Raw genomic sequence first — 23,533 nt, 5'->3', positions numbered from 1 at the left:
GAATAACGCCCAGAAGACCGCCCGCTGCTGTGGCAACACCTACTGGCTGAACCTTTGCAACAGTATACAGACAGCTGCTGACACCGGGGATACAAGAGGAATGTATGAGGGTATCAAAAAAGCGACAGGCCCCCCCCCAGCTACAAGACCGCCCCCCTCAAGTCCAAGACGGGCGAAGTCATCACAGACCAGGGGAAACAACTGCAGCGATGGGTTGAGCACTATCTTGAGCTATATGCAACCCAAAACAATGTCACTGGAACTGCCCTGGACGCCATTCCAGACCTGCCTGTCATGGAGGAGCTAGACACACAGCCCACCCTGGAAGAGCTCGGAAAAGCCATCGATTGCCTTGCCTGTGGGAAGGCTCCTGGAAGCGACGGCATTCCGCCTGAAGTCCTCAAGAGCGGAAAACCAGCACTGCTCCAGCCCCTACACACACTCCTCTGCCTTTGCTGGGAACAGGGATACATCCCACAGGACATGCGTGATGCCAACATCGTCACTTTGTACAAAAACAAAGGAGACCGTAGCGACTGCAACAACTATCGGGGCATCTCCCTCCTCAGCATCGTCGGAAAGGCCTTCGCCCGTGTTGCCTTGGCACGCTTGCAGATCCTAGCCTCCCGCGTCTACCCAGAATCCCAGTGTGGATTTCGAGCCGGCAGGTCAACTGTAGACATGATCTTCTCACTACGTCAGCTGCAGGAGAAGTGTCGCGAGCAGCGGATGCCCCTCTACATTGCCTTCATAGACCTGACGAAGGCGTTTGACATGGTTAGTCGGAGTGGACTCTTCAGACTCCTGCAGAAGATCGGCTGCCCCCCACGTCTGCTTGCTGTCATTATGTCGTTCCACGAGAACATGCACAGCACAGTGTGCTTCAATGGCGCAACATCTGAAGCATTCCCAGCCGTTAGCGGAGTCAAACAAGGCTGTGTCCTTGCACCGACGCTCTTTGCCATCTTCTTCTCCATGCTTCTCCAGTACGCATTCAAGGACTGCAGCGAGGGAGTGTACATCCAGCCCAGGGCTGACGGCAAGCTGTTCAACATCACCCGTCTCCGTGCTAAGACTAAAGTCACAGAGGTACTCATCCGTGAATTGCTCTTTGCCGACGATGCAGCCTTGACATCACACACGGAAGATGGACTTCAGCAGCTGGTATGCTGCCTCTCCCATGCATGTAAGGAATTTGGACTGACCATCAGTTTGAAGAAAACAAATGTCATGGCACAGGACACAGACTCCCCTCCCTCTGTCTCCATCGATGGGTACAATTTGGAAGTTGTCGAGAACTTCACATACCTCGGGTCTAACATCTCCAGCTCACTCTCCATTGATTCTGAGGTGGGCGGCAGGATTGCCAAGGCAGCAGCAGTGATGGCCAGACTTAACCAGAGGGTCTGGAACAACCCCAACCTCACAGAGAAGACCAAACTGCGTGTCTACCAAGCGTGCGTGCTCAGCTCACTTCTCTACAGCAGCGAAACATGGACCACCTATGCAAGACACGAGAGGAAACTCAACAGCTTCCACCTGAGATGTCTGCGGCGCATTCTGCACATCCAGTGGCAGGACAAAGTACCCAACACAGAGGTTCTAGAACGCGCCAACATGAACAGCATGTTCTCCATACTCAGCGAGAGGCGCCTTCGCTGGCTCGGCCATGTCAAGAGAATGGACCCAGGTCGCATTCCCAAGGACCTGTTATATGGGGAGTTAGCAGAAGGTGCACGACCAACTGGACGACCACATCTGCGCTACAAAGATGTTTGCAAGAAGGATATGAAGACAGCAAACATCAATGTCAACGACTGGGAGAGCTGTGCAAACAACCGTTCCAGCTGGCGTCTAGCTGTCAGGCAGGGAGTTCAAAACGCAGAGGAAAAGAGAAGAATAAAGCAAGCTGAAAAGAGAGCTAAAAAGAAGGATAAGCAAAAGCGTACTTTGGAGCTATGCCATCGTCTCTCGTAGACGGACGGATGCCAAGAAGAGTGTTCGGTCACGTGTGATTTCATGCTCTTCATTTTGCTTACCAATGAAATTGTCAGTTGTTTTGGATAAGCTTGTCTGTTTATCGTTAATATACAGCCTAGTAAAAAAATCTGCCAATCTATAAAGAACACATTAATTTGCGCAAGAGAACAATTAATTAGATTTATGGGGACAGGTGCGTATTAAATCGCTATACTGCAATGATTTTTAATGTCTGTGTCGTGAGAGGAAGTGATTCTTAAGTAGGCCTTCACTTATTTAACCGTCAGACAGACTGGAAGGAAAAGGTTAACTTCGATCTTTGTATCGAAAATGTCAGAGTTGAAATTGTCCAGAAACAGTTATTTGGAAATAAAGAAGTCAGGTTGACCGCAATTTTGGTGACTTGTTATAAAAGGCGGTAGATATATTTAATCCTGATTGGTTACACTAAATACGGGGCGTGCTTCCCACACGAAATTTCTTGGATTTTAATATGCCCCATCGCAAAATTTAGTCAGTCTACGTTTTCCTGCAAAAGGAAAAAGATATGGGAGACTCAGAGATTGAATTTAGAAGAAATTCTCTCATAAAACATTTATCCGAAGGCCTGGATGTCTGGAAAGTCGACGGACACAATTCTGGTGGTAGAAACGAGCAAAGCTTGAAAGCACAAGGTATCTGCGTCAATCACATGTAATTCGTTGATGCCATTTGCTTATTTGCATGAATTTGTTTAAACCCGTAGATCAATTTTCTTGATAGGAGTATAACTGTGGAGTTCATCAATCTGAATTCGTACAATATCTTCTTTATATAAGTTTGAAGAATTGTTTGAATTTGTCATCTTGATTGTTATAAGGAACCAGGTATTCTAAGAATTTCATGCATTACTTTAGTTGATATGAGTTACGAGAATCCGCGTGAATTCTCCCATCTTAGATGACCTGAAGTGAGATTGAATGCGTGTATTCGCTGAAAATAACGTAGTTAAATCATATAAATGAATTTCATTCATTCATTTGTGTACATTGAGACGAGAACGGAACTGTTATGTCTTGTGTGATGTTAATGTAAGTCAGTGATGAAATAACCATTAGGAAGTACATTAATCTTATGAAACTAGGGTTGTTTATGGTCTACCATGTTTGGCTTGACCAGATAGCCTTTGATATCTGTTTGAATTCCGATAGGACGATATCTGACATAACGATAGGGGAGTAATGATCTAGAGATCAGTAGGATATCTGACATAAGACTTCCGTTGCTTCTGTTTATTTTGAGGGGAAATAGCTTCACGGACATATTCACATACCTACTTATCCAAGTATCTACGTACTTACGCATCCACCTACCCACATAACGAGTTTGGAGAAAAAAAAAAGCGAAAGGACCAAGAAGAACAGCTACAGTGAAGTTGGAGTGAACCGGAAATAAGCAGGTTATGAAGTTGTACAAGGCAATACTTCAATTGTTCACTCGATTCTATGATGAACCAGTTTTATAATTTAAAACAGATCGGCTATTTATATAAGTATATTTGTTTTTGAAATTCGGAGAATGATTTATTTCAAAAGAGAAGTGTATCTTCTTAATGTAACGTATTATCACAGTTGTTTATGTAACTGATTAAATTGTTGTATTTCATTATGGGGGCTCGTGTCATTCTGTTCTATATATCTGCTCAGATCTCTATTTATTTCATCTATAAGTTTCACACTTATATTAATATTTACTCGATCTGGGCAACAACACCAAGGGCGATTACCCTCTAGATAATGATAACCAAATAAAGTGGACACTGTGTAAGAAAGTACAATCCGCCAAACAACCCCACCAACACCTCCAGCCCCCACATGCATGTGTAGGCTTCTAACACGGAAGTCAAAACTAATTACAAGAAATAACTATACCAGAATATTTCCCATAGTCCAAATACTATGAAAGGTGAAATTGATGGGTCACGTTGTCATTTATGACATTTTTGTCTGTTAACCTGTTCAAAAAATTTTTTAATTGCCCAGGCCTTCTCTTTGTGTGTAGATTGTCTTCATATTCGGTGCATAAAATAAAATAACTTTAAACCATTGACGGTAAATTCGTCACGAGTGCTTGGTTAATCTTACCTAATTGTAACCATATTACAATCAGTATGATAAACCAAAACACACCTGCCTGCATGCATTACGACCGCAATTTGTGCATACGTTTTGATAATTGTACAGTCACAAATAATTTTCTTACAAAAAAATCAATAAATTTATGTTAATAGATATAATATGAAGATTGCTTTACAACATAAAACACTGATTAAAGCAGTCATTTTCTTTTACATTTTCAAGCTTTTCTTATCCCTATAAAAGAACTGCTCTTGACTGCCAAAGTTTTTAAATAAAACAAAAATACCTCCAAAATCACAAGACCATTAGTTCGCATGGTTCACTTGACACTGGCTTGCACAACCACTCATAATTGTTTGTGTGGTTCTTTACAACAAAAAAACACAACTCAAACCCCTGCACTGTATTATACATTGGTGCTGTGTTTTTTTCACAATGACATGCAAAACCATTAATATTTCTTACTTTAAAAAAATCTAAACTACCCCCACGTCATCGGACCATATATTGCTAATTTTGTTTAAAACAAAGATATCCCAATGTTCTTTAACCACAGTATGCATTGGTGCTGTTATTGGATATTGACATGCATACCCACCCATTGCTTGTATTTTAAAATCCTTTACAGTATATTATGCTTGAATTCTGAGAAGAAAACACTAAATATCATTAAAATTATTCAAGAAATTTTTTTCCTCTACATTTCTACAGGCATGTATGAAAATGAATTTAGGTCTTGGTTGCTAACTAAGACAGCCAGCAAATAACTCAGTAAATGCTATTTGGAATGACAAATGAATTGCTTAGATCTGTTATAAGCAGGTGTGTATCATGTCTTTTATTTGAAATATAGATCATGAAACAGTACAAAATAGTTGCATTACGTTTTTTAATTTAGGTATATTTCATAGAAAAAAACAATGAGATACAATATCGAGGGTAACTGTTTTGAAATCTTATTAAAATAAACGATGAACAGTGGTTTTAAGAGATATAGTAGCATATTGTTTAAATTAGTAAAGACTACCCTCTTTTAATATCTTTTCAATAAAATTTTCAGACCTCACAAAAATAAATGAGAAATTTTAAAAGTCAACATTTTAAATGAAAGTTTTTATTTGTATCAACACTGTATAAAGGATTCTAAAGAAGGGCTTACAAGGATTTAAAGATAATGGAAAAAAGTATTAGTGTTGAATAAACTACTTACCACTACAAATCATTAGATTCATGAGGCAATCAATAAAACAACTAATAATAAAAGAAAATAACAAAACTTTCATATAAACAATGAAACAGTTTAAATATTTGACACCTAAATATTGAAAAAATATAGCCATATGAACAAACAGGTTTGAAAGGTTTAATGAAAACAGGCATAAAACCATTATGAAGGTTTTACTCATCACCTGACAAGTCAATGATACCAAATGACGACATACAATACGTTAAAACAGGTATGTTATGTTACTTGGGGTCTGATATCACTTGTTCATAAACTGCACATTTTTCAGATAGGTCTTTGCCCAACATACCAGAATACCTATTGTTTTTTAGACACTGGTACAGTATGTTGAAGAGGCGTTTCGGTGATCAACACAGCCTATTTTTGTATCAAATCCAATGTTTGACGACTTGTTAATCCACATGGACAAACACAAATCTACCTCGTGTCACCATTTCCTATTAACTGGCTCTATCGGCAGATATTCAGTTGTTTTATCAGTACACAGGTACCAAAAAGCATTTACCTGACTCGCTCAAATGGTTGTCTTTGTCATGTAACCATAGCATATATGGTTTTGTCATATTACTGTCACGTGATCCACACTAAGAATGCCTAAATCTAACTCCTGTATCATCACCAAAGTGAGAGGAAAAATACTCTAAAAATAGACTGCGAATACATCCATGATCTGATTCCAGTTATGGTTCAACAACGCGCGAAGTTACAAAAGGGATGGATGCATTTATTGCAATCCGTATTGTCCAGAACACTACCAGTTAATCCATCCGTTTTTGTCAATATTTGGCACAATATATGTTCGATTGTGTTGGTGATTGATACTTTATCTGAAGATGATTATGTAATAGATGTACCGAATGATACACATGTTGATGATACTGGAAATTTTCCTAAGGATTTCTATTACTCAAGACATTTCGATGTCACGCCAATTTGAGATTCTAGACTACTTTTGAACAATATTCTTGACTTGAACAAGGGTGACATAATGAAATACCTTACAATGAATAAATTTCAATGCTGTTTCAAAAAATAATATTACCATAAAACAGTTTCTTATGCACATCCCAATGGTAAAATCTAAAAGAAGCAAGCTGTAAGTGCAATACTTGAAACTAATACTAAACTTGAAAGTAGTCTAAACTTGGATAAAACAAAGCTATAAATGGAACTGTCATAGAGACATGTGGCAACATAAATATCAACTTAAAACAACAGTCAACACCATGCAACTGATAAAAGTACCAAAGAAATAAAGATCATATAAATAGACAGTAACGAACATGTATGAGTAGCTAAGGCTATACTTATCAATTACCACAAAAAACAAAAGCACAGAGCGTTCACTTCCAGTGAAAAGTGTCCATCAATCAAGAAGACAGAACTAAAGGGTTATTAAGATACTATAGACATTCATAAAAGAAATTAAAAATTTGCTTTCCACATTATTGCTATGGTTCACGCAATTGCTTGTGGAGCCACCTGACACAATTTTGATGTACGTCTTAAGGAACACTCCAAAGTCTGACTGAAATTGACTCAGCTGATCGAGCTAAAAATAGGTTTTTCAGCTGGTTGCTAAGGAAACCCCATCATTCCAAGGAGAACTGTTGCATAAAATATTTTATAAAGCATGTGCTAAGAAACAATCATAGTAAGTTTTATCAAAACTGGCAGAACATTTTTGGAAAAGTCTATAATAGGTTTTCACTGAGATTATCCCTTAGGGACCTACTCTGAAAATAATTTTGATATAACACATCCTGAGGAATATGCCTTCTAAATATGAACAAAACTGGCCCCGTGTTTTTTTATATATATAGAACTTAAATATTGGATAGTTGATGAATGACACATCACAGACAATGCACACTAAATGCAGGGGTGTACCATAGGGCTCACTTGACCTTGTAAAGGTTTTTCTATATTTAGTAACGGTTACCATGTTTAATAGTGCATCATGCATAATCTATACAAATGTTAAAAATTTCTCATCAACAATACTTTCTGTCAAATTCCATTCAGGAGTTTAAGAAGAAATCATTGAAGGGTTTTTCTATTTTAAATAATAGCAGCCATGTTTCATCATCTGTACACATTTGAAAGCCATTTCATGCCAGGATGATGTCTGCCAAGTTTGGTGGAAATTGGTCAAGTGGTTTGTGAGAAATTTAAAATAACAAAAGCTGAAAAACACACAATCTACAACAATAGACATACACATGACCAAACCAGAAGTTCACATTGCCTTACATCCTGCTAAGCTAACAACAATTAAAATTTGACTTGATTCTAATTTTTATGACACAGCACCACATAATTACATTGTGCCTAGGCAACTGGTGCAAAGTGCCTTGCCTAGGACTACAGCAGACTTACCAAGTAGTTCAAACTACCACTCATCTAGATGCAATTCCTGCACACTAACCACAATCGCAATGGCTTATCATCATTTTGATATGAATATGTAATTGTTTATGAAAGCAGATAAATAGTTCCTGAAAGACTTAAGACTGCAGGTCTCCTTTGGAAGTGTCTGTCTCAGTGGTTGTGATGATCCAGCATCACTGAAGCAGCAGCAGAAGTAGTACAGTATACACTTACTTATACATCGAGGCAAACAGCAAACAAGAAAGATCCTGATCTGCCATAGCATAATGTGCGAGCAAATCAAAGTCTATGTTATTTGTTCTACCAACTGCTCCTAACAAACTGCAGACAACAATATGTATATATGGTGTTGTTATGCAACAATATTATGTAGGCAGCTTTTTGAGTAAAAGAAAATTTGGTAAAGGCAGTTTTGGAATAAACTGGTAATACCATCTTATTAGACATGAGCTTGTGATTGGTCTTGTTTACATACCAGTTTTTGACATACATGATATCTATGTCATTCTTACTTTTGAAGATACACATGTACTCTTCATTTCTTCTGGTCATATCTTCAGATTTCATGCTTAGAATATCTTCTGCCTTCAGGAATATAAATTAAATAAAGGAGTTGAAATGAACCAAGATAATCATACGATGAAGATTAGAACATTATTGTTTATAATGTTGTGGCAGTACAGAAAACAAAACAACTGGTGCCATAAAACTTTATTCATTGGAAGTTATTTACATTTACTGATGCAAATAACTGTACTATCACAGGCATGAACAACACTGAGAAAGCACCAGGCAATATTACAACTGAAAAAATTCAAAAAATCATCCTGACTACAAACTTAAAAAAACGACTCTACCATATTCAACACAATATCAACAAATGCCCAACTAATTGCACATGCCTCTGATTTTTCCAAAAACTGCATAAAATGCCTTTTTTAAAATGTACATGACTTGATCAAATTAACGCTAAAGGATGTGACTGCAAAAATCAGCATAAAAACATCATTCCTGATTTCTTGATAACACTTAACTCTGTGGGTTAAATCAGTGCCCAGAATGGACCTTATACATGCCTTTTTTAGTATAATATAGGGAGCGAGAAACTGCACCTTCCAAGTCAAGATAAACCAAAACAGATAAAGGGATACAACTCTTCTAAGATGTACATACACACGATTGTGACATTTGATGATATTGTTGCTGTATGCTTATACATGATGAGAATATCTTCATGAAATTTACACACAAAAAACCCCAACTTAAGTGTGGGTATTATGTTGAATATGGCATATAAAAATAAATGTGTATGTCAACGATAAAAAGACAAAAACCATTTACAGTGACTACATTTCTTGATCCTACAATTGCAAGTTTTAAAATAACACTTGATTGGAGCTTGATGCCTTTTGTTGTAAATTTTATCTAAAGATATTTTTAAAAAGCGGAGGTAAAATCTGGAAACACATTTTTCTGACTAAGCCAATCTGATTTTGACATATGACTAGAAATCAGCTGTACAAGTTGTTTTACCCAAAATTTATTACATTCCCATGGTTAAAAAAATCCAGAAAAAATATCTAATGAAATAAGTTTTGGATCATGGATTATACTTCACTGCATAAAAAGGTTAGAGAAAAAAGGTCCTGTAAAGGTTGGTCTGTCAAGAGAAACAAAATTTTTAAAGTCAAAGCCTGCACTAAATGTTACAGAAGAAACAAATTTAAATGGCAACAGACCTCTTGGCCTAGAATAGTAGCCTTCCATCAACTACTGCTAAACAGAAATTCCAACAACTTGCTATCTAAACACTCAGCTCAGTGTGAATATTTACCAAATCACATTATTTCCCCATGTGCTGAGGCAACTGGTCATGCACCCAGTAAAACACTTTTCAGCTTATAATACTTGTGTAGAAAAATTCAAAATTGAGGAATTTCATCACCACCAGTCTAATTTTGATAAAATTTTCACCACATACTTAAAAGTTCCAAGTCAATCACCATCACTCTTTTCATGACATATTTAATGGGTGAAACATTCTCCATTTATCTGTGAGATAATTCTAAATCACACAATAACTTTTCCACAAACAGTCTATGACAGAATCTACTGGACTAATATTGGGCTATACTGAAGAAAAGAAACAAGAATAAAAAACCAATTAATACTGTGTTGTCTCAAACAAACTGACACGGATGTGATAAAAAATGCAATTAAAATCATACTGACTTGAAATGAAAACTGCATAAGCAAAAAATAAAACAGCTAAGATAGAGTAGTAGGGCTTTCAAAATAATTTTTGGGTTGATAATATTAAGACTACTGGAACTTGTCATCTTTTAAAAAACAGTGAACATGTTCATGGACATTGCAGACAGTATGGAGTTCTGAAGAAGAAAAAACAAAAAACAAAAGATCAAAAAGAAAACACTGACATAATTTGACATGGTAATAAAAATAACAGAAAAACAGTTGCAAGTGAACACATCACATTCAATGTACAATAACAAAAATCAAAAGTAGAACCTTAAGAGACATTCTGACATAAAAATGCATGCATATTGGTGGATGAAATATATGAATATGACAATAACCATTTATTAACATATGCAGTAGCTTCGATACCTAAGTGTTATTCTTTTTCTGGACCACATCAAAACAAATGACTGAATCCCACATCATGTGTATTGACTGAAAATATGCAATCCTGTTATAATCATCAGTAGAACAGAACAGTGATAAAAATAAATGATTGGGATTTTTAAGTAATCTTCTCCACGGTAACTGATATGTATTCTCATTTTTGTACCAATCAAAATATGGTTAAGAATCTCTGTAATTTCACTGAATTGCCTGCCAGGCACTTGCTTTATTTTCCAGAAATGACTGATGTTACATTGAGTGATTAGCTGAAGTGGCTATTATACAGTAGATCAACAAAGTCAGCTATTTTGTGAGACACTCATTCTAAAGTAGATCTACAAAGTTAGCTATTTTGTGAGACACTCATAAACTTTGTTTTACATCAGCTGATGGGGAGCATCTGGAAAACTATTATGTAATGATAAAGAACCAGATTAGAAAACTGTATCACTGTTCACTAATTCCCTGGAGTTTGTACAAACTGTCCTTTAGGCTCAGGCTTCAAAAATCTCATTAGGATTTGGTCAACATTAACACTGTAAAAAGTATGTACAATCACATTAAGGAAAGTATTTCAGTGATCTTTATCTGGAGAATACTTATTAAAATTCATTTAAAATTAATTGTTTAATGATGAAGTACAAGAATTTAACAACAATAACCAACATTAGAGAAATTGTTTAGTAATTATACTATGCAAAAATACTCCATAAATAATGCCAAACATGAACAGATTTTTGACTGTTGTATATCCAGATCTTTGCACTCATACAAAATACTAATACTAGAAAATGAAACATATATTTGACTTGCTTTATTAATACAAAATGAATGTGTAAAGTTTGTGAGTATATTATCAGTGACCAAGAGTAATATCATTCGCCGACTTCAAATTAAAAACAGGTTCTGAAAAACGGCTTCAGAAGAGACTAATCACAGTTTCAATATAAAATAGATCCTCACTTTAAAAATACTGTTTCTTCTTTGTTCATTTATTTTGTTCTATTTATTAATATATTCAAACAGAATTAAATAATATATTGGCATTATAATGCGGTCTATAAATTACTTAAACAAAGTCTCACAACCTGACACATAAAGGCTCCTCTAGGAATATTTCTCAGGTACAAAGCCAGAATAACAAAATTAGATAAAATTGTCATTAAATACTGAAACTGACAAGAAGCCCAAGTGGACCTGATATTGCTCACCTGGCTTAGGTAACTTAACAGTTGATCATTTCACTATCAGATTTATGTAGTAGCGTAAGAACACATACCATATAGACTAAGTCTCAAACTTTGTATCTTGTTGATTTTACCTATTTTACTCTATCCTGACAGAAAAAATTCTTTCCAAGCATGAAAGCAGAATTAATATGCATTGTCTCTTGCTCATAATCAAATTCATCCAAAATCTTGGTGACGATAAACCCAACAGATCAAAAATATGCTTTCGAGAGTCATAAGAAGCCCAGTACATCAGGTGCAAGAACATCTCATTAATATGCACAGATGATAGAAGTGTTTATTCCAAGTTTTATCAAAATAGGATCACAAATAATACTTTTGGAGTGATCACAAGCTCAACCAATCTGATGTATGATTACATTCATTGTTATATGTGGATTCAATCATTCTCAATTCATCCAAGATCTTGACATCAAGTCTGATCAAGACTGGAAGAGAAATAGGACTTTCAGAGTGGTAATAAGCTCAGCCAAACAGATGCATTGGTGACTCATCAATAAGTGTGCATCACACTCATTAGCAAACTTATACAGATCATGATGGTATAAGCATATGTTCCAGGTTTTATGAAAACTGAATCAGAACTATGGTCTCCCAAGTGTAATGAGTTCAGGCAATAAGATACAAGATCACTTATTATTATGCGTGGATCTTATGAATTATCAAACCCATCTGAGACCTTGATGATATATGCATATATTCTAAATTTGATCTAATCAGATCAGAAATCTTGCCTACAGAGTGGTAATAAGCTCAGCCAATCAGAGGCAAGATGATCTCACATGTCAGATCTCACTCATTACTGAACCCATCCAAGATCTTCATAATATAAACTACATTTCAAGTTTGGTCTAAATATGGCTTCAAGAGGGATAACAAGCTCTTACCGTCAGACCTATTGTTAAGCATCAATCTTATTCATTATGAAACTCATCTGAGATCTTAATGATAAAAGCAAATATTAAAAAAGTCTGATAAAAAATTAATCAGAAATAGGGTTTCTGAGGGCACAAGCTCAACCACCATGCAAGATCACTTCAACTGCATGCAAGGCTCTTGCCAATTATCAAATTTGTCTGAAATCTTAATAATATAAGCATGCAAATCTTAATAATATAAGCATGCTATTCCAAAGTTGACCAAAATCAGATCAGAAATATGGCCTCCTGATATGTAACAAGGTTGGCCATTAGATGAAAGATTTATCTTGCTCATTTTTGAGATTTTAATGATATAAACTCATATTCCAAATTGGAGCTAAATGAGATCAGAAATATGTACTTCAGAGTGGTCACAGCGAATTGTCAATGAATGGATGGACGATACACAATGTGAGACATACACAGACCCATACCATAAGTTCCCACGGCCAGGTGAGCTACAAAAATATCATAAATACATTACAATTGTAGAACTATTAAAGAAATAAAGATCTCTGATCAAATTGTTCTTTGACTGTTCAATCAATCAATGTTTTAACTAACTCAACAAAATTCTCTGTTCCTTCATTTTTATCATATCATTAAAAAATGACAGTGAAAACAAAAAGCCCAACAGATAAATAGAAATATCTAAATATTAAATATTTATTGCATAAGAGATTTAAATCTGTACAACTGCCATGAAATCTAAAGATAACTACTTACCATCACTGTGGTGTTCTGATTTGAAAGACCACAACATAACACTGATGCCAATAGAATGTCAATTATCCAATTTTTTTTTGAAGATTTAAATTAAACTGATGTCCATGCATTTAAATTTAATCTATATTTCCTCTTTTGCAATAGAAAAAAAAATCTGTTGAAAATGACCTTAAATCAATGACAGTCTAAGTATAGATCTTATGTGGTGGGGCTATTTAGTACATCTTAAGCAAAGTGATATCCACAGTACTTTCACATCTACAGAACACTAAGCAACAGAGTAGTCTCACATGGTCTCAATAGTATGTCATGGCCCAGGGTAAAAACAGAGTTAAAAAATCTTGGTCCTACTTTGATTTAAATGGTACATTGAGTGCTACATTGTTTTCTTTACAGAACTACTCTGGCTTCTTCTTAGGAGAGTCAGGAATTTGTTCCGTAAGTGGTGCTAGAGTCAGCAGTAGGATGTGACGCTGGTACTGCTTGCTGGCGCGGAACTGGTTATCAGTGCCATGAAGTCGATCCAGAACACCCAGAACACCATAGTTTTGATTAAACCTAGAGAAGCATCAAAAAGAACATGTATTATGTTTAATAATGGGTCACACATTTTGAAACACAGACATGGTACAGTAAATTTTTTATATAAACTATGTTGTATCTAAGAAGTTTCAGAATTTATTTGTCATTACTGAACACAAATGGCTTTCCTATAGGCAGTAATATTATTTAAAAGAACTTACTAATTTGTACAAAACTCGTTAACCCTGATACTAAAAACGTTCACTCAAACCACAAATACAGTGCAACCCCGCTATAACGCGAATTCGGATATAACGCGGTTGTGGCGTGGCTCCCAAAATTTCTTATATTCATTCGCACATGAAAAAACATTTTTTCCAAAGTATATGAAACAGTGTATAAAAAATGTATTATCATTATGGGGAAGAGATCGAGTATGAATTCGAATTTAATATGATCGTGGCGTGGTTCCTGAAATTTTAAATACATGTGTATTTTTCTCATACCGGGATTTTATTTTTTTAGGTATGAGAAATAGTGTGTAAAACGTTTATTATCATTCTGGTGAAGAGTTCGCGTAGCTTCTGAAATTTAACAATATCACCAGGTTCTTGAAGTGTTATGCCAAAATAAACATTTTCAGAAATGCCATTTATTATTGGTCCATGAGTAAAGTCAGTAAGTCATCCTTGTGATTGTCTTCAATTAATTCTGTATACAATTGTTGCTCAAACAATAGCCAAGATGTATTTCTTCTTTAACTGCATACACAACCAAGCATCAGACAATGCGGTGGCTGATAAAAGATTCTCACAATTTAATAAACATCAAAAAACGAAAGCCGCCAACATGTTTGCTGGGCTTGGCACTGTTAATAGACGCAATCAGTTGACTAGTAAAAACTGCCCACTTTATTAGCTGGAAATTGAAATGGTATGAAATTGTACATGCGTTCAGCTTTAAAAAAAATTTTTTTTTATAAAAGTGATTCGTGGCCATTGCAGGCCTACTGCACTTAGTCATTGGGTTTTATATGTGTATGGGGTTTACTTATGACCTTGTTATTAATTTCCTATTTTTTTATAAAAAATATTTTACCGTTATGGAAATGCAAGTTCACAAACGCAATTCGTTCTCTGCACTTTGTGCAACAAACAAATTATTATCATTTTGGGGAAGGGATTGTGTATGAATTCGAGTATAATATGATATAGAATACGATCGTAGTGTGGTTTCTGAAATTTTAAATAATGTACATGTATTTTTCTCGTACCCAGGAAAATACTTTTTTAAAGGTACGAGAAATAGTGTGTAAAACGTTTATTATCATTTTGGGAAGAGTTCGAGTATGAATTCGAATATAATATGATCATGGCTTGGCTTCTGAAATTTAACAATTTCACCAGGTTCTTGAAGTGTTATGCCAAAATAAACATTATTGGAAATGTTGCTTGTTACTGATCTATGAGTAAAGCCAGTAAGTCGTCTTTGTCATTGTCTTCAATTAATTTTGTATATAATCATTCCTCAAACAATAGCCGACATGTGTTTTTTCTTTTAACTGCATAAACAAACAAGCAGCAGCCAATGCAGTGGTTGATTAAAGATTCTCACAATTTAATAAACATCAAAGAATGAAAGCCGCCAACATGTTTGCTGGGCTTGGCGGTGTTATTAGACGCAATCAGTTGACTAGTAAATAATACCCTCTTTATTAGCTGGAAATTGAAAGGGTATGAAATTGTACATGCGTTCAGCTTTAATTTTTTTTTTTTTAAGTGACTTGTGATCATTGCAGGCCTACTGCACTTAGTTCTTGGGTTTTACATGGGTATGGTGTTTGTTTATGAACTATTATTAATTTCCTATTTTTAAAAAAAATATATTTTACCGTTATGGGAAAGCTAGTTCACAAACGCAAGTCGTTCTCTGCACTTCGCGCAATGATTAGTAAAGTAGTTTTCACACAATTCTTTCTATATTGACAAAATCTGAAGTAAAAGTTATATGCACACTCAAAGCATGTGTTGATTGGTAATTATTCTTGTTGTAGTCGTTCAAATGAATAGGCGTACAAGCGTTAATTATTGGAAATTTGCAATGGATAAATGTACACGGAAACACATATGAGAAAACTTAGCAGTATGAAATTTGTACTGACACTGTTCATAGACCCTGGAACGTAATGAACCGTACACGTGCTTCGTCTTTCTTAACCTAATTTTTGCTGTTAATTTTTCCCATTGAATTCAGACACATAATGATGTGTGAAAAATTTATTGAATAGTTTACATATGTATGCAATTTTTACAATGGAATTACATATTTTATGGATTAATTTCAAGCCCCGACGGTACGATATCAGACGGCAAGTAAACGGTGTTGATACTCTGTTCATACTATATATTAAACGTTGAATTCAGACACAATGATCTGGGAAAAAGTATTGAATATTGTAAGTCTGTGTGCCATTTTTCAATGGAATTACATACATTATAGATGAACTGAATGCCACGATGACACGATAGTAAACGGTGTTGATACCCATCATATACATTAAGCATGAATACAGTGATTTGTTCTCTGAAAAAAGTAAAATACTTTAAAACCCCATATTAATGCGACCCCGATATTAATGCAATCCAATTTTGTGGACCCCAATTATCGCGTTATAGCGGGGTTCCACTGTATATTGTCTAAAGGTGCAAATTTAGAATATCCTAAACTCTTTCATTCAAACTCTCATTTATTGGCAAAATTTTGAGTCTCTTATTAGTGTAGATAAATAAGGTCTTGCTGTTTATGGTTTATCCACTCTGTGCATGTATCACCTCAGACTAACTGAAAATATTTGGTGGTAAGTATGGACTACTGGAGTGAACAGCAGTTGAAAGTGGTAGTTGCACTGACACTGCTTGCTGTATGATCTATTTGGTATTCAGAGTGCAAACTAAATTTAACAGTATAGCATTTATTTGTGTTAAATATATAATTTTAACTTATCCATAGGATGATGTAAAACCAGGTGTACTTACTTGAAGTGGTGGTAATCATGGGCCTCGGGAGAAGGCAACAGCGGAAAGTGGTATCCACAGTGGGCAACAGTGGTGGATAGCAAGGCAATACAGAACCACAGCCAGGCACTAGCCAGGTGAGACCCCATGAAGATTGGCCCCAAGGCAGGGGGTATGAGGTTGCTGAAGACATGCTCCACAGGGTGGGCATAAATAGAAATGAGGCCAATTGGGGCTGTCCATTCATGGTGGATTTTGTGGATATGCCTGTATATCAGTCTGTGATGAAGCAACCTGGAAAGGGAAATTAAAGGTCAAAGTTAATTTTTAATTTTTACCTGCAGAACTATTTGTGCAATGTTCTTCCTCCATGATTTAATTTTCATTATGTTGTTACAACCAGAATATGACTTGTTTGCTGGATGTTAATTCTCCATGAATATTTCAATAAGCTACAAAAGAAAAAACAAGAGTCCTCCCTTGAGGTGACTGATACAATACCGATTGTCAAGAGTTTCCAGTAATTCAGTGTAAGACCATTTCTTCTTTTTAACTGCTGAGTGTTGAAAGTATCTCTGATATTCTTTGGCAATAACAACATTTTCAAGTTAGCTGCTGTGGGAGGCCATATTGTATGTCAGATTGGTACCACTATCATTTAGGACCAAGCGGACATTATCAGAATATTTAAGGTGTAAACCCCATCTCAGTATGACCATCTAACATTGGAAAGTAGTGACAGTAAGATCTTCAAGACTGCTAGAAACATCATTTTCATTCAGGACCAACTAGGTATCATTTGTCTATTTGTGAAAACCCCATGTTGATATCACATGAAATTGTCAATTGATTTGTGTATACCGGTAGATCACTTTTACATTTTGGGGGATTCCTGAAAACAAACTCATTACATATTCTGATAGCTACTGATTGTGTTTTTGTCTTGTGTTAAGTGCTTCGTGTTCTTTTTTATGATATAAGAGTATATGTCATGTGAATTCAATGAAAGATCTTTATGATGATGTACCACCTGACAAATTCTTGGAATTTTAAAAATATGCATTTTACAAAACACATCTTTACCATATGTTTTATATTTTACTTTCAGTGTTACATTTTGTACATTTTTTTAAAAAGAATTTTAACATCTTAACCTTTTATATGATTTTTACATGCTCGAACTTATAAATGGCACCATGTATATTACAATATTACCTAGTACTGACAAGGTTTCAGAATGACAGAAATAAAATGGTGTGATCAGAATATGCGTAAATTACAGGTGCAAAATAAGTAGAAGCTTATTTATATTTAAAAGAATGGATAAAGAAAATATAATAAAAAATAAGAAGAGGTTACAGTTGGACTTGAACAGCTAGTGTCTGACACATTATTACTGAAAATGAAACCATTTGACCTGTACACCATCAGTCTGCATACACGATGTGATGACAGTTTACTATATATAAAAAACAATATGGCTGGCAAGGTTCCATAGGGTAACAGATACATCCAAAGCTTCAATTAATTTGCTTTTTGCTAGTGTTTAAAAAAAATAAACAAATGGCACAAAAATCCTTTCCTTCAATAAATACTTCTTTGAAAACTGCTGTAATCAATTTTATTAGTGTAATAATGTTCCTGTAACTCAATGTGAAGGTTTATGTTATGTTCTTGTTGTTGCAGGGTTTTAGGTCATTTTTCAGCACAAGAAAGGCTATACATGGCGGCCAGTATAATTGTGGATGAAGAACTTGGGAAAACCCCGAAAAAAACACCAACCCAAGAGAAGCTACTGGCAAGCTTTCTCACATACCCAAAATGGCTGAACCCGAGACTGAAACCCATGCAAACAGAGGTGAGATGACAGTGATCCATAATGGTGACCAATCTGCTCCCCTAGGTCTATTTTAAATCAAGTCTAAAGACAATAATTTAAAGCTGTGTTAAAATATATCATGAAACTAACACAAACGAAAAATGCTACCAGCAAATATTGCATTTTTATTGGATTCAGTGTCAGTTTCATGAGATAAATATCCTGTTGTGATTCACGTTATTATTCATATAATGATTCTGTTTACCTGAGTGCCAATACATTTTAAAATCATAGATGAGTGGTATCTAATACCGTCAAACCCAGTTATCTCAATTATGTTGGGGATGTCCAAAAATCATCAACATATCGGGGTACTGAGATATCATGGTTTACTTGACAAATCTACTGCTAAACAATGATTATGCATCCGAAGTACGAAAAATTAGGAGTTTGATTTTTAAAAACAAATGGCATTTCTAATGTACAATCAACATGAAAATTCAGTCATGTCAGGTTCCAGAAAAAAAAAAAATAATTGGAGGTCTTTTCATTGAGATTAAGTAACAAGTCACAAATTTTTACAACACTTAAATTAATAATGTCAGTGGTTTGAAATTCGTTTTATTTCCCTCTGAACTGCCTCATCTCTTTGGTAGCCTCAGCAAGGCAATAGTCTTCTCACAATGACTAAAATGTAGGCCACGTGAAGTACATGTAGGTATATGACTATACTTTTAAAAAAGTATTTTCTTTTATTAGTGTTGACTTGTGATTAGTAAAAAAGATAACGACCAAAACTGTGAAAATTGGTCGCTTTTGATGATCATCAGAGGTTCTGTTACACGAGTATATGCCAGCTTTTACCGACAAATATTTCCTCTGTAACAGAAAAAGATGCATGTACCAACAAACTGTAAAACTTTAAACTCCTTAAAGTTAACTGTCTCAACATCAAATTCTGTAAGAAGCTGACTTATTCCATTCGTACAGTTGTAGTCCCATATCCTTCCTGACTTTGATCAGTGATTGTCAGCAACAACACAGCACCAGAAAGAGAGTCAGCATATCACTTTGATGGATTGCAAGGCTACGATTTTCGATTCAAGATGAACAATACAAATAAAAACACTCCTTCTTCAGTTGCATAGATTTTAATAACAGCAGTCACTTTCTGCTTCATTCCATTTGCATTGAAGAACCTGTAATCATGGCATAGCAAGTGACAAGTTCATTTAAAAAAACAAAACTGGGCACTATGGATTTTTAAAAAAATACCAATGATGCATCTATTTTTGTTCAGAAATAATTACTAACCACATTTGTTTCCTGGAGGCCTGGCTTGGTTTGGAATTTTGCAGGTTTCTATTTATAGATGACTGTAAGTTATGTGATCTAGCCATGGTGCAGTTGAAGGCTTTCATTCATACCAAGAATGGAAACATTTTAACTATTTACTTACTAAGTGAACTCTGTACCAAAGTTATTAATCATGTATGGATTAAGTTGGTGACTAACAGTAACGATATTGGAATGGGAATACAAAGTAGTGTGTTTCACATTGTGAATTTTATCCTATCTTTACCTCTGTAAGTTTTCAGGTCAACATCATTAAATGTAGTATAATTTTCTCCACTCTATGCAAGTGATAAACCATGCATTGACGAGGTTGGTTGATTAGCCTTTGTGCCAGCAAAATTTGATCTTGTACCGACTTTTTCCATCCTAGCTGGTAGAGGTGGAAACACTGGATCATTTCTTGTAAACTTTCTCTGAGACAGACATTAAAAGTTTAATTTCATCAAATTAAGTGGATCCACATGTTACTTTGGACTGAAACTTATGCCTGACATAATGGGGTTATTGACATAACAGGGGTTGAGATAAGCAGGAAAAAATGAACATAACAATAAGAATTGTTTCTGGACCGGACCAGATTAAGTGGGCCAACACGTTATTTCGGACTGAAACTTATGTCCGACCAAAATGTTTGACATACATGGGTTATCGAGATAACCAAGGTGAAGGTAAGTGTGATTGACTTTAATAAATGCAACTTAATATGATCAAGGTAATGAAAAAATATATGGGGATTTTATTTCTTACCATTATTGCCATTTAACAGAACATTTTAATAAAAAAATTAATTATCTGCTGCCTTTTTTGTTGCCATTTCTCAATATGCCTCTTCTATACTTACCCACTCCCATCCAGATATTCTAATATGAATGCCTCAAAAAATAACCCAACCAGAAGCATTTTAAAAAATACCATTTCCCATCCAAATATCAATTGACATTTAAACATCAATTTTGTTTAAAGAAACTTTTTAACATTACATTTTGTGTTACAGTGAAGTAGGCTTAAAGTACCGACATGGCAGGTGATGTAAGAAATGCACTTTGCTTTCATTTTTCTGCTTGTTATGAGTGCAAATGGGAACATGTATTCAATCTGCATATGTGTTTGATGGTTACGAAAAGTATCTTCTGTCAAAAATCAAACACAACCTTGAATTTTGAAGACTTTAAAGAGCTGGAAATCTGATAAAATTTGAGTTTATTATTAAATTCAGGCCTATTTAGGCACAAAATTAACTGTTAATTTCACACTATTTCATTATATCATATTTTGCCGTTGTTATATGCCGGATATGGCATTACCATAACAAATACACTTATACTTTAATTTATCACTAACCTGGGGGACAAAAGCTGGCCCTTTTTGAACATTGTCTCTTATAAAGCACCAGTGATTGGTCCTTTTCCTGAGCTGACATGTTTTGAAGTTGAAAAAGACCCTTTTGCTCGAATATGTTTCAATCATATAACATCCATAAGTCACATAAAGAATGACTGTTTCGCTTAACATGTGGCACCCATTTTCATTAAAAATATAGACCGGTCTGCTACCTAAATTACTATCAATATAATGGCTCTATGAAGCAAATTTAAAAACCAGTGTTTTGTTGGAACTATATCCTATACAGGTCTCATATACAGTTGCTATAAAAAGTAAATATGGAAAGCACATGTAGGTCTAGGATGGACTAATGCACATGTGCACCATTATTATGCAGCAATCAGAATTCTGTTTCATAATATTCTCACATTTATATTATGAGATAATAAAAATTAAGAGTCAATTTTGTATTGCTATATTTTTCTTATCTTTTATTGTACCAAAGAAGCAAAATCCATATACATGTGAGTGTAATAGCTTTAAAAAAAAGCATAATGATTATGCCACATGTATAATGGTTGGCGTTGATGTAATAATAGTGGCAATAGCAGACAAGTGGTCTGCAAAATTCTATGTCTCATTTGTGAATTGTGCCATGATATGGTGATACAACACTGACAAGATGGGAATTCTAGCTTACCAGGGCACAATCTGTTCGTATAAAGCAATACTGTACCAAAGTTCAAAATGAATAAAGGACGTAATGTAGATGTTATCTGAATTTCATAATATGGGTTTCATTGTTCATAAAGTAGGCTAAGTACTTGTTATGAGACTGTGCACTGATAGCTACAGACAGGTAACTAAAAGAATGAGAAACTGATGCACATAAGTAAATAAAACAAATAATGCAAATGCTTAAGATTATACATTCATTTAATATCTCCTGACCTGTGTGAGTAGTAGAAAAAGACTTCCTCTACCAGGGAGAAGATTATGAGTTCAAACAGTGTCCAATGGAAGGTGGGTAAATCCTCAGCTCGAAAGGTACATCCTCGCCACTTCATTATATGATAGGCTATATAGACAAAGGGAATACCTATCACTGTCTGGTTGAAGATAACTAACCAAATAGCTTTGTTTAGCTTCTCTTTGTCCACCTGCAAATGTAAATAATAAAAGAAAGAAGTATTTTTAATTCCAAAAATTAGCAAGGTCGTATTATTTTCAAATCAGAACAAAACTTTCAATGTATGAAACAATATCATAAACATAAAAATACTTTTGAAGAAATCATTAACTTGACATGTTGTTTATATTCGATCTTCTGAAATTACTGGTGTTTAAATAATACAGATTCAGCTGTCATTTCTATATAATTATTTTAACTGGCACTTTAATTTGCCAATGTGTCCAGCTATGATCTGTTATTTGGGTGACCCTGCTTTTGTCCTCTTTGTGTCCATCTTGTACCAAAAATGTGATCCTGTTGAACAAAATTTCTTCCATCAAAAATCACCCCACAACTGCCCTCCCTCGTTGCAGCTCCAAAGCATTTTTGTTTTATATAAGTGAAGTGGCTGTTGTTACCAGTATATTCATCCACTTCTGATTGGGACACATTTTGATCATTCAAACTCTTCTCATGTCCTCCTCAACTGTTAAGTTCAGATAGTTGTTATTCTATTACATTCTACTTCTGGTGTTATGCATCTACGTGTTTATTATGTTTATCTTATTAATTGATGCATCTTAAAACAATGTTTTAATGTTTGTGTAAATCTTACTTTGAAATATGCATGTACATATGTAATTATGTTATCATACTGAGTATTAAAATAATATTTAACTTCTGTTATGCATGTATGTATGTATGTATGTATGTATGTATGTATGAATGCAATATTTAACTTGTTTAAATCCTTGGTGTGTGTGTGTGTGTGCACATGTGTATGCATCACTGTAAGATAATGACTCCATGCTTTATGTGTGATGTGAATGCCTCATTACTTCAAAATTACTCCTGTTTGTGCATAGCTGCTTTGAATAGATTATTCATCAGACTTTGGTTTGGTTTTGTGTGGTTTAAGACCATTTTTCAACATATAATAGACTACACATGGCAGTTAGTATATATTGTGAAGGAAGAAGTTGAGATATCCTGGGAAGAGCCACCATTCCATAGAAAGGATTTTTCAAATACCCATACTGGTTTGGCCAAGA

At 35.0% G+C, this 23,533-nt stretch overlaps 1 protein-coding gene across 4 annotated transcripts in view; it reads right to left on the bottom strand.

The window, feature by feature from the left end:
- Positions 1 to 5,195: 5,195 nt before the first annotated feature.
- The window catches only part of LOC149796895 (fatty acid hydroxylase domain-containing protein 2-like), a 34,477-nt gene continuing 16,139 nt past the window's right edge, over positions 5,196 to 23,533 (bottom strand). For all 4 annotated transcript variants that reach the window (XM_089961546.1, XM_089961547.1, XM_089961548.1 and 1 more), the window contains 3 exons: positions 22,262 to 22,470; positions 16,834 to 17,106; positions 5,196 to 13,834 (listed from right to left, as the gene is read on the bottom strand). In XM_089961546.1, coding sequence (XP_089817672.1) covers positions 13,675 to 13,834; positions 16,834 to 17,106; positions 22,262 to 22,470 — 642 coding nt within the window. In that variant the 3' untranslated portion in view covers positions 5,196 to 13,674. The remainder of the gene's footprint in view (positions 13,835 to 16,833; positions 17,107 to 22,261; positions 22,471 to 23,533) is intronic.

The sequence above is a fragment of the Sinohyriopsis cumingii genome, chromosome 6 (genome assembly GCF_028554795.1).
Source record: "Sinohyriopsis cumingii isolate HCF-2022 chromosome 6, ASM2855479v2, whole genome shotgun sequence".
NCBI classification, from domain to species: Eukaryota; Metazoa; Mollusca; class Bivalvia; order Unionida; family Unionidae; genus Sinohyriopsis; species Sinohyriopsis cumingii.
This window is presented reverse-complemented; position numbering and strand designations above follow the sequence as displayed.